The 15,273-nt window shown below is 47.1% G+C and overlaps 1 protein-coding gene across 8 annotated transcripts in view; it reads right to left on the minus strand.

Annotated features, from left to right (window-relative positions):
- slc8a2a (solute carrier family 8 member 2a) overlaps nt 1-14,720 on the minus strand; it is a 30,683-nt gene extending 15,963 nt beyond the window's left edge. For 7 of the 8 annotated variants that reach the window (XM_056284481.1, XM_056284484.1, XM_056284479.1 and 4 more), the window contains exons 1-5: nt 14,370-14,519; nt 10,635-10,772; nt 8,544-8,771; nt 8,092-8,370; nt 5,738-6,181 (exon numbers count right to left, since the gene is read on the minus strand). In XM_056284481.1, coding sequence (XP_056140456.1) covers nt 5,738-6,181; nt 8,092-8,370; nt 8,544-8,771; nt 10,635-10,772; nt 14,370-14,504 — 1,224 coding nt within the window. In that variant the 5' untranslated portion in view covers nt 14,505-14,519. Of the gene's footprint in view, nt 1-5,737; nt 6,182-8,091; nt 8,371-8,543; nt 8,772-10,634; nt 10,773-14,369 lie in introns of all 8 variants that reach the window. The other variant, XM_056284477.1, reaches the window with a different exon arrangement.
- Between the last annotated feature and the right edge of the window lie 553 nt (nt 14,721-15,273).

Genomic DNA, 15,273 nt, shown 5'->3' on the forward strand with positions numbered 1-15,273 from the left:
CCAAGCCTATAGGCGGCCGAGTAGTGTAGCGGTCTATTCCATTGCCTACCAACACAGGGATCTCCGGTTCGAATCCCCATGTTACCTCCAGCTTGGTCAGGCATCTCTACAGACACAATTGGCCGTGTCTGCGGGAGGGAAGCCGGATGTGGGTATTCAAGATTCAAGATTTAGTTATTGTAATTTTCACTATGTACCTGCGCAATTAAATAAAAACGAAATGCCGTTTCTCCCAGCCCACAGCAGTGCAACGGAGAAGACAAAAATACACATCCAAAAGTTCCCTAAAAATGATACCACTAAAAACATAAAAATGGAGGGATCAAAACAAAAAAGCACAATTAACAACACAGTCCATTCAAGTCCAATACAGTCCATTAAAGTGCCATTTCAGTTTAAATGTTGACAGCCATTGTCTGTTAACGAGTGACCAGCAGTGATGGAGGGGAGGGGGATTAGAGGGTAGGTGGATGGGCATGACCGGGGGGGGGGCAAAGTTCATTAATAATCCTGACTGCCTGTGGGTAGAAGCTATTTAGCATTCTGCTGGATTTAGCACAGATGCTCCTGTACCTCTTCCCGGACGACAGGAGGGAAAACCGGTTGTGAGAAGGATGGTGGAGATCCTTAATGATGCTGGAGGCTCTGTGAACACAGCGGTGATGGTAAATCGCCAACAGGAAGGGGAGAGGGGCACAAATGATCTGGCTAGCTGTCTTCACTTCCTGTTCAACTGGTGTTTTTTGGTCGCTTTGCAGTTACCGAACCAGGAAGTGAGACCATAGGTTAGAATGCCTTCAATGGTGCCCCTGTAGAAGGTGGCAAGGGCTGGAATGGGGAGGCTTGCCCTTGTAAGTCTCCGGAGGGGATGGAGCCGCTGTTGGGCCTTTTTTAATGATGACCAAGGTGTTAATGGTTGTTAATGTGTCCTGGGTATGTGTCCTGATCGCTGCACTAGCGCCTCCTCTGGTCGGTCGGGGCACCTGTTCAGGGGGGGAGGGGGAACTGGGGGGAATAGCATGGTCTTCCCACGTGCTATGTCCCCTGGTGAAACGGCTCACTGTCTGGTGAAAAGAAGCAGCTGGCAATTCCACATGTATCGCAAGAGACGGGGTAGTCTGCAGCCTTCCCCGGATCGGCAGAGGGGGTCTCCGGAGCAGCAACCAGGGTGGCTTGGAAGAGTGGAGTAATTAGCTGGGTACAATTGGGGAGAAAAGGGGGGGATAATAATCTAAGCCTATGTGACATCCCACCCTGCTCCCTACATTGTCTTTCATCGTTTCATGTTATTCATTCACTGTTTCCTCGTTTATGATGAAGTACTCCCCTGTCTCATTGGCATTTGTGTTTCCTGTTTTACTTTGAAGTACTCACCTGTCTTGTCATTTCAGTTCCTGCCCCTGGTTTTGCCATCAACCAACCCTGTATAGTCCACACCTGTTCCCCATTCCCTCATTTACTCCATAGTGTATTTAGTCTGTGTGTTCCCCTTTCTCAGTGCCAAGCGATCCAACCTGTTTTTCTAGTGTCTGGTTTTCCTGGTGTTTTTGAACAGGCTTTCCCAAGGTTGAGGGAGAGCTTCCCATCAACACTTTACTGTGGGAGTCGATGCCTCAGATGTGGGCATCGGGGCAGTTCTTTCCCAGCGGTCACAAGGGGATAAAATTCATCCTTGCGCATTCCTTCCCAGAAACTCTCTCCCACAAAAATAAATGATGACATGGAGAACAGGGAGCTGCTTGCCATCAAGGTGGCACTGGAAGGGTGCTACCACTGATTGGAGGGAGCAGAGCATCTTTTCCTGGTATGGGCTGACCATAAGTACATCCGGTCCACCAAATGGCTTAACGCCAGACAAGCCAGCTGGTCACTTTTCTTTAATAGATTTAATTTCTCCCTGTCTTACCGTCCCGGGTCCAAGAAATCAAAAATCAAATCAAATCAATTTTATTTGTATAGCCCAATATCACAAATTAGCCTCAGTGGGCTTAACAGCAACACAACATCCTGTCCTTAAACCCTCTCATCGGATAAGGAACAACTCCCTAAAAAAAAAAAAACTAAAAAAAAAAACCTTTAATAGGGAGACCACTAAAGAACACTAAACCCAATGCCCTGTCTCGCCAGTTTGACCCTAACTCAGCTCTAAAGCCTTCCACCAACATCCTGCCCTCTCCCTGTGTGGTCGGGGAAGTCACTTGGGGCATTGAGGAAAGGGTCAGATCGGCAAATGCTAATGCCCAAGTACCAGATGGCTGTCTCCCAAACCTGTTGTTTGTTCCTGCCTATCATCATTCCCAGGTTATGCATTGGGCTCACACCTCCATTCTCTCCCGTTACCCCAGAGTATAGCGGACTCTCTTGTTCATTAAACAACATGTGTGGTGGCCGCCCATGGAGAGAGAGGTTGAGGAATATTTAGCCAACTGTCCTATTTGCTCCCGGAACAAGGTCTCCCGACGCTCACCTCCTGGTCTCCTGTGCCCACTGCCTGTGCCCCATCGCCCCTGGTCTGACATCTCCTTGGACTTTGTCACAGGGTTACACCCCTCTGAAGGTAACACCACCATTCTAAAAGTGGTGGACAGATTCTCCAAAATGGTTCACTTCATTCCTCTGCCTAAGTTGCCTTCCGCCAAGGAGACAGCAAAGGTAGTATTGTCCCTATGTTTTCCATTTGCATGGATTCCCTAGGGATGTGGGGTCAGACTGGGGGCCACAGTTTATCTCTCAGTTCTGGAGGGCTTTCTGTTCTCTTTTCATTGTCATCGTCAGCCTCTCCTCCGCGTACCACCCCCAGTCTAACGATCAGACCAAGTGGCTTAACCAAGAGCTGGACACCGACCGGTCTGCACTGTCTCTTCTCCCAAAATGTGGCCATCTGGCGCAAACACCTTATCTGGGTAGACTACACACACAACACTTTGCCTATCTCTGCTGTTGGTCTCCATCCCTTTCAATGTCCATATGGTCATCAGACAGGCCTGCCAGGTACTTCTTAGAAACTTGGCCCGTTACAAGAGGATGACTGGCCACCAGCAAACCTCTGCCCCGGCTTGGGCAGAGAGTATAGCTGTCTGCCTGAGAGACCTTCCCCTGAATCTGGAATACCGCAAGCTGGCGCCCAAGTTTGTGGGTCTCTTTCCTGTTTCCAAAGTGGTCAATCCAGTGGCTGTGTGACTCAAGACTCCCCAGATCCATGAGGATTCACCCCCTATTCTATGTGGCCCAAATCAAACCTGTGAAGGAGAATCCCTTGGTCCCTACCTCCAGGGTCCCACCATCCCCTCTGGTTCATCAATGGAGGACCAGTCTATACCATCAAGCACCTCTTGGCGGTTCCTTGTCTTGGACGTCAGTACCTGTTGGGATTGCGAGGGGTATGGTCCTGAGGAGAGATCATGGGTGTCCACCAGCAATATTGTGGATCCAAACCTCATCTGGGAGTCGGGACTTCCACCACCGCCATCGTGACCAGGAATCAGTAACATTTTTTTTGTCATTATGAAATATCGTTTCCGCCAGCCCACAGAAGTGCAACACAAAGACAAAAATACATATCCAAAAACTACAAGAACACATATATCCAAACTAACATATATCAAAACTAAAAAAATAAAATAAAAAAAATCACTGTCCAAGAAAACAAACATCAGCCAGGATAACTGTCAGAACTACCAGTCTGCATGGGCTAGCAGTTAGCTTAGCTTGCCCTGCTTCCGTGTCCTGTCAGACCGCCCTAGTGTTTCCTCTTCGGGCGCAGCAGACCAGGCTACCTCAACCGATCCAACACTAGCTCTCCCAGCCAAACACCTTCAACACACCTCCCCGCACTCCACACGACGACACTAAAAATACAGTAAAGCGAGGCAAGGCCGCTGCCAGACCGCCCTCGGTGTTATCGGAACTGCCGGTCTGCATGGGCTAGCAGTTAGCTTAGCCTGCCCTGCTTCCGCGTCCTGTCAGACTGCCCTCGGTGTTGCCTCTTCGGGCGCAGCTCCAGGCAGGGCCATGGTCCCTGGGCCCACAGGATGCAGCAGACCAAGCTCTCCCAGCCGATCCAGTGCCAGCTTCCCAGCCAACAAACGAAGACACAAACTTAGATGCAGACCTGGACAAAGACACAGCATGGACGGTACTGGGTGAGGCCGCTGCAAACGTGAATTCGCGCTGCCATCTACCCACACCAGAAGCGCAAATGACCAGCCTGGCACATCAGGTACATCCCTAGAGGGGGAGGTACTGCAACACCCTGCCCTGCTCCCTAGGTTGTGTTTCTTGTTGTTTCATGTTATTCATTCATTGTTTCTTGTTTTATTTTGAAGTACTTGCCTGTCTTGTCATTTCAGTTCTTGCCATCTGCCAACCCAGTATATTCCACATCTGTTCCCCATTCCCTCATTTACTCTCTAGTGTATTTAGTCAGTATGTTCTCCTCTCTGAGCCAGTTTGTCTTTTTACCCAGTGTCAAGCGATCCAGCCTTTTTTTGTTAGTGTCTTATTTGTTTGTTTTTGAAAATTTTTTTCTGCTTTGTTTAACATGGACCGTGCCTTTGTCTTCTCCTTGCCGGTGTAGCAGGCCAGATTAACCCCCCGCCAAACTCTACCAGGGTATAAGTCTGGCCTAGCCTAAAATATACCCCAGGCTGGTTTATATTTTGGGCTATGGCAGACTATACCCCTCTAGTCCAGATTACCCCCCCCCCCGCCCCGGGCTGTTACACCGGTATTTATTGTACTGTTCTGATTGACTACCTATGTACTGACCCTTTTTGCAAGTAGACTGTTTTGATTAAGATTCTGTCTCCAAGTTGTGCAATTGAGTCTCTTTTGCCAGTGTTTGCACCCGTCGTTACAGCCCAACCTCATGTTTACAGTCTGTTAACGCTAATTCATAATCTCCATAAGTGCAATAACATTAAGTTACAGGCACAGTAATTTTCTTTCCTAAATTTAAGCCCAGTGTGATTCAACACTGCTGTTAAAGCATTTATCTGTAGACCAATGTATAAAATGTTATATGAAGCATGTCATTAGCATGCAGCTAATTCTCGGAACTTGTGTAAATGCACAAAATGACAAAATAAAAATCCCTACTCATTCGCATCAATTGCTTTTTTCCCCTACTTAATTCAGCCCCTTTTATCTGAGGTTCTTTTTAACTTCTATTTCCTTAATGACTTTATTCAAATTATTTGTAGACATCATTCTGGTAAATCTGATTCAGACTGTCCTTATTTAAAGTTTGCAGAGAAAATGCTTTGAAAACAACAGTGCAGGATCTCTCATCTTCAAGGCCTTAAGACGCTTTTATTCAGAAGCTTTTCATTTAACCATGTAGTGTTTTCCCTGTCTGGTTGTGTTTTACTGCAGTGAAGCACTTTGACATTGTCTCCGACAGTGAAAGGTGATATACAAATAACATCATTATTATTATCATAGTCCTTAAATGATGCTAAAAACTGTAAAAATGGTAAATCTGAACAAATCTTACAATTTAAAGATCAAACATCTTGTTTCAAGATTATTTTTACTCATAGAACTATGTAAGATGCTTCTTTCTTTTTTTAATCATGATTTGAGAATATTGACCTAATTTGAATATTTTACTTGACTGGAAGATTATTTTGCCTGTTTTGTGGATTTTCTTACTGAATATGCTCAGTTTTGACATGGCATTTTTGCAGTGAATTTAAAAACGACTCCAGGATTTCCCTTTCCCTCTTCCTCCTCTCACCTTTATCTCCTTGCGGTTCTCCCCAGGTTTAAACACCAGGGTTCCCTCAGCAAATTCATAGTCAGCGCCAGCATTAGCAGACCCGTTTTCTGTTTGGTAGTCCACGTAGAATGTGTTCTGGCCCGTGCCCCCCTCACAGATCACCCCCAGACTCAGAGTGCCACAGTTCTCTGTGCACTGGTACTGGGCACATTCAAAGGAAATGTGGGAACAGGTGGCGCTGTCATCCTCTTGGGCCCCGTTGGTGGTAGAGCGCCGTGCGTGCTCAGCGGCGTGTTTCTTCAACACGTTGCCGGCGCCGATCATCAAGCGCGTTGCCTGGATGCGGTAGAAGGCGCGGCTCTTCCTCTGCTGAACTAGCGCCGAGTAGTTGGCCATCTCAATCAGCTGCTCCAGGTCTTTGTCAGGGTGCTTCTCCTTCAGGTCTTTCAGGATGCGAACCACCTGACCGAGAAACAAAAACAATGGAAACCCATCGGTTTTGAGTTGATACCACTTGCCTAGAGATGGTGTAGCAGTTCAATCCCTGACTCTTTTTTTTTTTAACAAAAGAAGCGGTAAAATATGTGATGCTCTCCATTTCTAGGATTTTGCAAATCTTTTATTGTGTACTTGGCATTAGTTAGGCACAGTTGCCCTTGAATGGCATGTTTGAGTCCTGCACGAGCTTGTCTCCTCAGCCCTAATGCCAGGCACACACATCAAGCATTTCAGCTAGTTTTTTCCAAGTCCAAGATGAATTTTCCAGGTCATAAGGAAATCTGCATGCACCCATCACCGACAATCCACTCAAACTAGTATGGGACTACAGCAAGAGTATCAGATTGGTTTTATCTTAATGTCTGACCAAAACTGCAGTACATTAAATAAACAGTAATAATTATTTTGTCATGTATTTTGTACCGTCTCTTTCAACTGAAAAAAAATGTAAAAGGTAGAATTTAGCTTTCCTAGTTTTCTTTTTTTGGGGGGAGGGGATTCCCCCCCCCTTTTCTCCCCAGTTGTACCCGTCCAATTACCCCACTCTTCCCGAGCTGTCCCGGTTGCTGCTCCACCCCCTCTGCCAATCCGGGGAGGGCTGCAGACTACCACATGCCTCCTCCGATACATGTGGAGTTGCCAGCCGCTTCTTTTCACCTGACAGTGAGGAGCTTCACCAGGGGGACGTAGCACATAGGAGGATCACACTATTCCCCCCAGCAACCAGAGGAAGCACTAGTGCACCGACCAGGACACATACCCACATCCGGCTTCCCACCCGCAAACACGACCAATTGTCTCTGTAGGGACGCCCGACCAAGCCGGAGGTAACATGGGGATTCGAATCGGCGATCCCCGTGTTGGTAGGCAACGGAATAGACCGCTACGCTACCTGGACGCCCCTACTTTTCTCTTTTTAAGAGCTCCCCCTGTTCAGCTCATCTCAGCTGATCTTTATTTTGATCATGTCGACAGACAAAGTCATTTATATGCAGCCAGTCAAATCAGCCACGGGATGCTGGAGCCTACCCCAGCACTCATTGGCTGGCAGGCAGGGAGACACCCTGGACAGGCTACCAGGCCATCACACAGGGCCGACACATTCACGCCTAGGGACAATTTAGCATGGCCGATTCACCTGACCTACATGTCTTTGGACTGTAGGAGGAAACCCACAGACACGGGGAGAACATACAAACTCCACACAGAGGACGACCTGGGATGACCCCCAAGGTTGGACAACCCCGGGGTTCGAACCCAGGACCTTCTTGCTGTGAGGCGACTGCGCTAACCACTGCGCCACCGTGCTGCCACTCAAAGAATATGAATATTAATATCATATTAATGTCATGAACATAAACGAGGACTAGACCACTCCCTCACAGTTCTTGAGACAATTAGAAATAGTTATGGACAAAGGTATAAAAATCACAAAGTGCTGCTGAATGGTTTAATATATAGTGTCAGCGCAATTTTAGACATGAAAGGTTAAATGTGATTACTATTTTCGGCCCGACCCTTTCTTGGCTTTTATAGTGTGGTATGCAATGACCATAGACTGCACGGCTGTGACACATGTAGTCCTTCCCCATCATATATTTTGGGCACAAGGATGGACAAAAACTTGTGTGATGCTCTCTGTTGCTCAGATTTTGAACATCATTTGGTGTGTGCTTGGCATAGCTCTCTTTCATTTTTGCAAACGTCTCAATAAAAAATAAAATTGGCCACAAAAAAAAAAAGAATTCTGAATGAGCAAAAACTGAAAAGAGAAACACCGAGTGACATGGGGAAAAAAAAAAAATCAGTGTTATGATCCATGATATCACGCAGGCAGATCTTTAGCGACAAGAGGCTACACCGCCACACTTCACCTCGTCTCTGTTCTGGTCGAGCTCGTTGCCTGTCTGCACAGAGACGGTCACGGTGGACGAGTTTCCAGGACACGCGTTGGCGTCGGAGTGCTTTCCGTCCAGGATCACATCAATTCCCTTGGGGGCCAGGTCACCTTCCATTTCCACCACGATGCCGTGCCTCTTGTCCGCACGGTACCGCTTGTGCATGTATTTATAGAAGAGCAGACGGCGGTCGGCGATCCAAGCCAGGACAACACACACAGGGAAGTAGAGCAGGGTCACCAAGGCTTCCCACACCTGGTAATAAACACCAAGGCATGTGTAAGCAGGCAATTGTGACACACACCTGCTCGGATGAAAATGTGCGTCAGATGAAACACATCACATTACACAACAAAGTGGTCTGAACTCACACACAGACAATGACGCTGACATAAGAACACTCACACACCACACACACGCACACACACTTCTACAATTCCAGGTGAGATGACAGCCAGTATGAGGTAGAGCCAGATGTAGGCGAAGATGCTCCAGAAAGCCGTGATGAAGAACACCCGCAGGTGTTTGATCTTGCGAGACTCTCCGACAGGGATCACCCAAACGCACACGCCGATGATCACGAACATGTTGAAGGCCGCGCTGCCCACGATGGTGCCCGGACCGAGCTCCCCGGCATCAAAGTTATGCCCACACACCTGACATGGAGACACCAAAGGGAAAGTTTTTTTTTTATCCCCATTGAGTACCAAGTCCTGCTGAGATCAGAACCTCTTTTGCAAGGGAGACCTGTTCACATGCATACACACATAACATACTTAAAAAAAAGCATGAAATTATGATAGGCGGCACAGTGGCGCCAGAGTTAGCGTGGTCGCCTCACAGCAAGAAGGTCCTGGGTTCAAACCCCGGGGTTGCCCAACCTTGGGGGCCATCCTCTGTGTGGAGTTTGCATGTTCTCCCCGTGTCTGCGTGGGTTTCCTCTCACAGTCCTAAGACATGTAGGTCAGGTGAATCGGCCGTACTAAATTGTCCCTAGGTGTGAAAGTGTGCGTATGTGTTGGCGCTGTGATGGCCTGGCGGCCTGTCCAGGGTGTCTCCCCGCCTGCCGCCAAATGACTGCTGGGATAGGCTCCAGCATCCCACGACCCCGATTTGGATGGGTGGCTTGGAAAATGGATGAAAAATGGATGGATATTTTCCAAGCCACTTATCCTAATCAGGGTTGCGGGATGCTGGAGCCTATCCCAGCAGTCACTGGGCGGCAGGCTGCCAGGCCATCACAGGGCTGACACACAGACACACACACACACACACACACACACACACTTTCACACACACACACACTTTCACACTTAGGGCCAATTTACCTGACCTACATGTCTTTGGGCTGTGGGAGGAAACCGGAGCACCCGGAGGAAGCCCACGCAGACACGGGGAGAACATGCAAACTCCACACAGAGGACGACCTGGGACGACCCCCAAGGTTGGACAACTTGGGTACAAACCCAGGACCTTCTTGCTGTGAGTCAACAGCGCTAACCACTGCTTCAGGCAAAATACACAAAATTTAAAACACTGCATTACAGTCATGTGAAAAATACAGAAATAATCAACATTTACAAATATCACTTATTATTTATATAACAATAAAGTATGAGCAAGCTGTTGGCAAGATAAAACGTAACAAAAGAAAGTAAATGTGAACAATAGGTCAATCACAGTTGACCTATGAGCTGACCTATATAAATAAGTGAATTTAATTAATCAACAAAGCCGCCACATGGGAACTAAAAGCTCTCTTTCTTTTTTGGGGGATTTCCCACCCCCCTTTTTTTCTCCCCAATTATGTCCAGCCAGCGTGATCCTCCCACACGCTACATCCCACTGGTGAAACTCCTCACTGTCAGGTGAAAAGAAGCAGCTGGTGACTCCACATGTATCAGAGGAGGCATGTGGTAGCCTGCAGCCCTCCCTGGACCGGCAGAGGGGGTGGAGCAGCGACCAGGATGGCTCGGAAGAGTGGGGTAATTGGCCAAGTACAATTGGGGAGAAAAGGGATGGGGGGAGAGGTTGTGTCCAGATGAACTGATTCAACTGTCTTTGATTTTCTTACTTGGATTATTGAGCATGAATAAAGACACTAGTTAAAGTAGGCACTAAAAGTTATATTTCTGAACTAAACTCATCATTCATTTTGAATTCTAAGTGAAATACAACTTGACTGCTAAAATCAACTTCCAGTAGAAACCAGTCTAGCCAGCTGGACTGGAGCATGAGTCTACTACCAGGTTTCCCCCCCGGTTAATTAATTCACTGTAATTTGGTAGCAGAAATTCAATTCAATGGATTATAGCCTATCTTAGCATAACTAATTCAACACACATTTTCATTACAGACTTGGTCATTCTGGGATGCTATAAAGGTGACACGCTTTAAATAAGACAGGAACCAACAAGGGAATTATTAGACGACTTTGTATAAGACGCGTTATTGACGTTAAAACAACGCTCTCCACTTCCCTCCTTTGTGTGAAAGAGGATTTGAAGGCTTGGGCGTACCTCGATGACGGAGAGCAGGATCTCCGGTGCTGAAGAGCCCAGGGCCATTAAAGTCAGGTTGGACACGGTCTCATTCCAGATTCGCACAGTAGTTACTGTTGTCTCTCCGTTTGGGTTGGAGATGGTAACTTCTTTTTCCTAGGCAGACAGAAAGGTTAGGACACACTTTTTATAGGTTGTACTAGTGAAGAGTTTCACCAGGAGTACGTAGCGCATGGGAGGATCCCGCTATTCCCCCCAGTTCCCCCTCCCCCCTGAACAGGCACCCTGACCGACCAGAGGAGGCACTAGTGTAGTGACCAGGACACATACCCACATCCGGCTTCCCACCTGCAGACACGGCCAATTGTGTCTGTAGGGACGCCTGACCAAGTCGGAGGTAACACGGAGATTCGATCCGGCGATCCCTGTGTTGGTAGGCAACGGAATAGACCGCCACGCTACCCAGATGCCCAGGTTGTATTACTTTTGATATAAATAATTTCATAAATAATGGCGATCATATTTATCTTGAAAATATAATCTATTATATAAAAAATGCTTACATCAAATCAACTATCGGAAGAATTTTCATTCAATCCGATGCATCATTTACTGGAGTTAACAAATCAGTCAATGTCAAAATGATAATAATAATAATAATAATAATAATAATAATAATAATGCATTTTATTTATGGGCACCTTTCAGAGCACTCAAGGACACCTTACAAAACGGTTAGAAAAACAAGTAGCACTGTATCTATCCATCCATCCATTATCCAAGCCCCTTATCTCAACCGGGATCATGGGAGGCTGGAGCCTATCCCAGCAGTCATTGAGCGGCAGGTCAGGAGACACCCTGGACAGGCCGCCAGTCCATCACAGGGCCAACACACACCTAGCGACAATTCGGTGTGGCCAATTCACCTGACTTACATGTTTTTGGACTATGGGAGGAAACCCACGCAGACACGGGGAGAACATGCAAACTCCACACAGAGGATGACCCGGGACGACCCCCAAGGTTGGACTACCCCGGGGCTCGAACCCAGGACCTTCTTAATGTGAGGCGACCGCGCTAACCACTGCGCCACCGTGCCGCCCTTCATGCAAAGCATACAAAATTAAAATAACGGTGAATAAGACAGTACAAATCCTGTATTTACATTATAAAAGGTAAACAGGGCCCCGAGAACAAATACTATCAAACTACCCCATATCGCAAGCCCGCCCTCCCACACCCAAAACTGGGGGCTATAAACAAGAGAGACATGACATGGAGATATTCCTGTGATTTGGTCCGTGACAGAAAAAAACCAAAAACAATCCAGTCCACATCCACAGAGGGGAGAGAGTTAACATAGGAAAGAATCGAGTTCATAGTTTATAACAGAAGTTACCAGAAGAGCCTCAAAGATTATATCTAATTTTTTGGTAGTTGGAGAAAACCCATTACATCCCTTAGCCAAGAACTGGTAGGTAAGGGCTATGTATACATCCAGTGCAGTAGTATACGTCTAAGGGCGATAGGAGAAAATTACATTATTTTGGCCAGCAAGATGAAAAAAAAAAAAAACACAACTTGTTGAAAAGGAAAGGTTAGCACTTTGAGATTTGTTTCTAAGTTACATCAGGTAACTTTTTAACTTTAACATATCATTATCAAATTCATCTCCGGTCATATAGTATGAAGGCTATGAGAGAATGACACAGTCAGCGTCCAGATCCTTTCCACTGAAGCCTGTTTACGTTTTTACTGTAAAGTATGTTGATTCTCGTATTGATGCTGTTTTTGTTGCAGTGTGTTGGGACATCTCGGTGTGATAATGCACTTTAAATGAACTCTGACCTGACTTGACTTGTTTTCACTTTACACTTAGTCTGCCACAGCACAAAACCTCCTGGGAAATATATACCGATGAGCCAAAATATTATGACCACTCACAGGTGAACCGAATCATGTTGATAATCTCCAAACAAGGGCACATGTCAAGGTCTGGGTAGATCAGATGGTAAGTGAACAATCAGCTCTTGTAGTCAACATGTTGGATGCAGGAGAAATGGACAATAGTAAAGACCCGCGCGACTTTGACAAGGGCTAAATTATTATGGCCAGACAACTAGGTCAGAGCATCTCTGAAACGGCAAGGCTTGTGGGGTGCTCCTAGTCAGCAGTGGTGAGCAGCTACCGACAGTGGTCCGAGGAGGGACAAGCAACAAACCAGCGACAGGGTGTTGGGCGCCCAAGGCTCATCAATATGTGAGGACAACAAGGGCTATCCTGTCCGGTTCGACCCGACAGAAGGTCAACTGTGGCACAAGTCACAGAACATTTTAATGATGGTTACAGGAGGAATGTGTGACAACACACAGTGTATCGCACCCTGCTGCATATGGGTCTGCATAGCTGCAGACTAGTCAGAGTACCCATGATGACTCCTGTCCACTGTCAAAAGCGCCTACAATGGGCATGCGAGTGTCAGAACTGGACCTTGGAGTAGTGGAAGAAGGTATCCTGGTCTGATGAGTCCCATTCTCTTTTAGATCACGTGGATGGCTGTGTACGTGTGTGCTGTTTACCTGGGGAAGTGATGGCACCAGGATCCACTGTGGGAAGAAGGAAATTTTCAGCTGGGAAACCCTGGGTCTGGCCATTCATGTGGATTTCAATTTGACACATGCCACCTACCTAAACATTGTTGCAGACCAGGTACACCCCTTCATGGCAATGGTATTCCCTGATGGCAGCGGCCTCTTTCAGCAGGATAATGGCCCTGCCACACTCACACATTGTTCAGGAATGGGTTGAGGAACATGATGAAGAGTTCAAGGTGTTGTCTTGGCCTCCAAATTCTCCAGATCTCAATCTGATTGAGCATCTGTGGGATGTGCTGGACAAATCTGATTCACTGCAGCTCCACCTCACTTACTTTACTTAAAGGACTTGAAGGATCAGCTGCTAATGTTTTGGTGCCAGATAGGGGTCTTGTAGAGTCCATGCCTCGGCAGGTCGGCACTATTATGGCAGCACTTGGAGGACCAACAATATATTAGACAGGTGGTCATAATGTTTTGGCTCATTTGTGTATAGGCCTTGCTTTATAACACACATGTAAGTATAGTAATTTTACTTTACCTTGTCTGTGGACTTCTGGGATAGTTTTCTGAACTGCGTTTTTTTTTTTTAATTTATTTCTGATTTTCTCCCAATTTAGTGGCCAATCGCTCCCTATTTTAATTCAAACACCCACCCTTGTACTGCATGCGTTCGCCAACCGCATCTCTCCGGTCGGCAGTCTCGAAGGAGACGCCTCCCCACTTCCGTGACAAGGCGAATCCAGGCCGAACCACTGCTTTTTCCAACACACACAGAGACACATTCATGTGACGAACACAAGCCGACTCCACCCCCCTCCTGAAGACAGCGTTGCCAATGATCGCTGCTTCGTCGAGTCCGGCCATAGTCGGATCTGATGAGACCGAGGCGCGAACCCCAGTCCCCAGTGGGCAACTGCATCGACACAAAGCCGATGCTTAGACCGCTACACCACTGCGGACCCTCGTGAACTACGGTTTTTAAATAAATGTGCTACTCGAAGATTTAAAAAAAAGAAGCCCCAAGGTTGTCTCTGTGACTGCTGACATAAAAGACATTGCTGAAACCCAAAAGGTTGCCTTGAGCTGGTTGAATGCCATGTGCAATACAAATAAAACGTATTACTTTTAGCTGGAAATAGAAACAACTTAATGATACCTGAGAGGTGATGACCTCTATGGAGGCCATGAAGCGATCTGCGATGATGGACACCCCCAGGAACATGTACATGAGGCAAATGAAGTACACCACTGCCCTCCCCGTCTGCTCCCCAATGGGAGGGTTGATTGGCATCCACACTGGCAGCAGGATACCCGGTTTGCACACCACCGGGCTCGTGCATGCCCGCTTGCTGGACCCCGTGGTATTACCCGATGCCTGGGGCTGCTGAGTCCCCGACGCCCGCTGCACAACCTGGGGCCTTGATGAAGAATTGCAGGGCTGGGAGAGGAAGAGGAGGGAGAGGAGGAGGAAGAGGACGGGGGAGTAGTAACAGGGGATGGGTCCCATGTTATCCCTGAGTCAAGTGGTGCCTGGGGTCACCAGGTAGGGGAGGGGGGCGGGGAGCAGCTGGGTCAGAGGACTCTCCTGGGGTAACAGAGAAAGCAATAAGGGCAAGTGGAAGAAGGGGGAGGGGGTGAGGGAAGGATGATGATGCAGTCAAAGTTTCAATGACTATTGATAATAAAATTCTTGCCCCTATCTGTCTTTGAGTACTGTACAGTGTAAATTGGATTGAGATAGGATGGACGGAGGTTTGGGGTTGGATTGGATGGAATGGGTACATGTGTCCTCCTTTATTCTGCGTCATCATTTTCCAACATTCTTCATGTAATACTCTTATTACTTTTGGTTTAACTGATGATGATATCGTGATAACTTTTCTTTTCAAGTAAAGGCCTTGGAGGATCAAGAGCCTGTGATGAAGGTGACCACATTATGAATGCTTTCTAAGATGTTAAGTTATCTCTTACAAGCAAAAAGTGCAAAACAGGCAGACATCGTTTCAACATTTTTTGAAGTATTATTTGTTTTGTTTTCATCCATGGGTGAAATGTCAATA

Source organism: Lampris incognitus, chromosome 8, assembly GCF_029633865.1.
Source record: "Lampris incognitus isolate fLamInc1 chromosome 8, fLamInc1.hap2, whole genome shotgun sequence".
NCBI classification, from domain to species: Eukaryota; Metazoa; Chordata; class Actinopteri; order Lampriformes; family Lampridae; genus Lampris; species Lampris incognitus.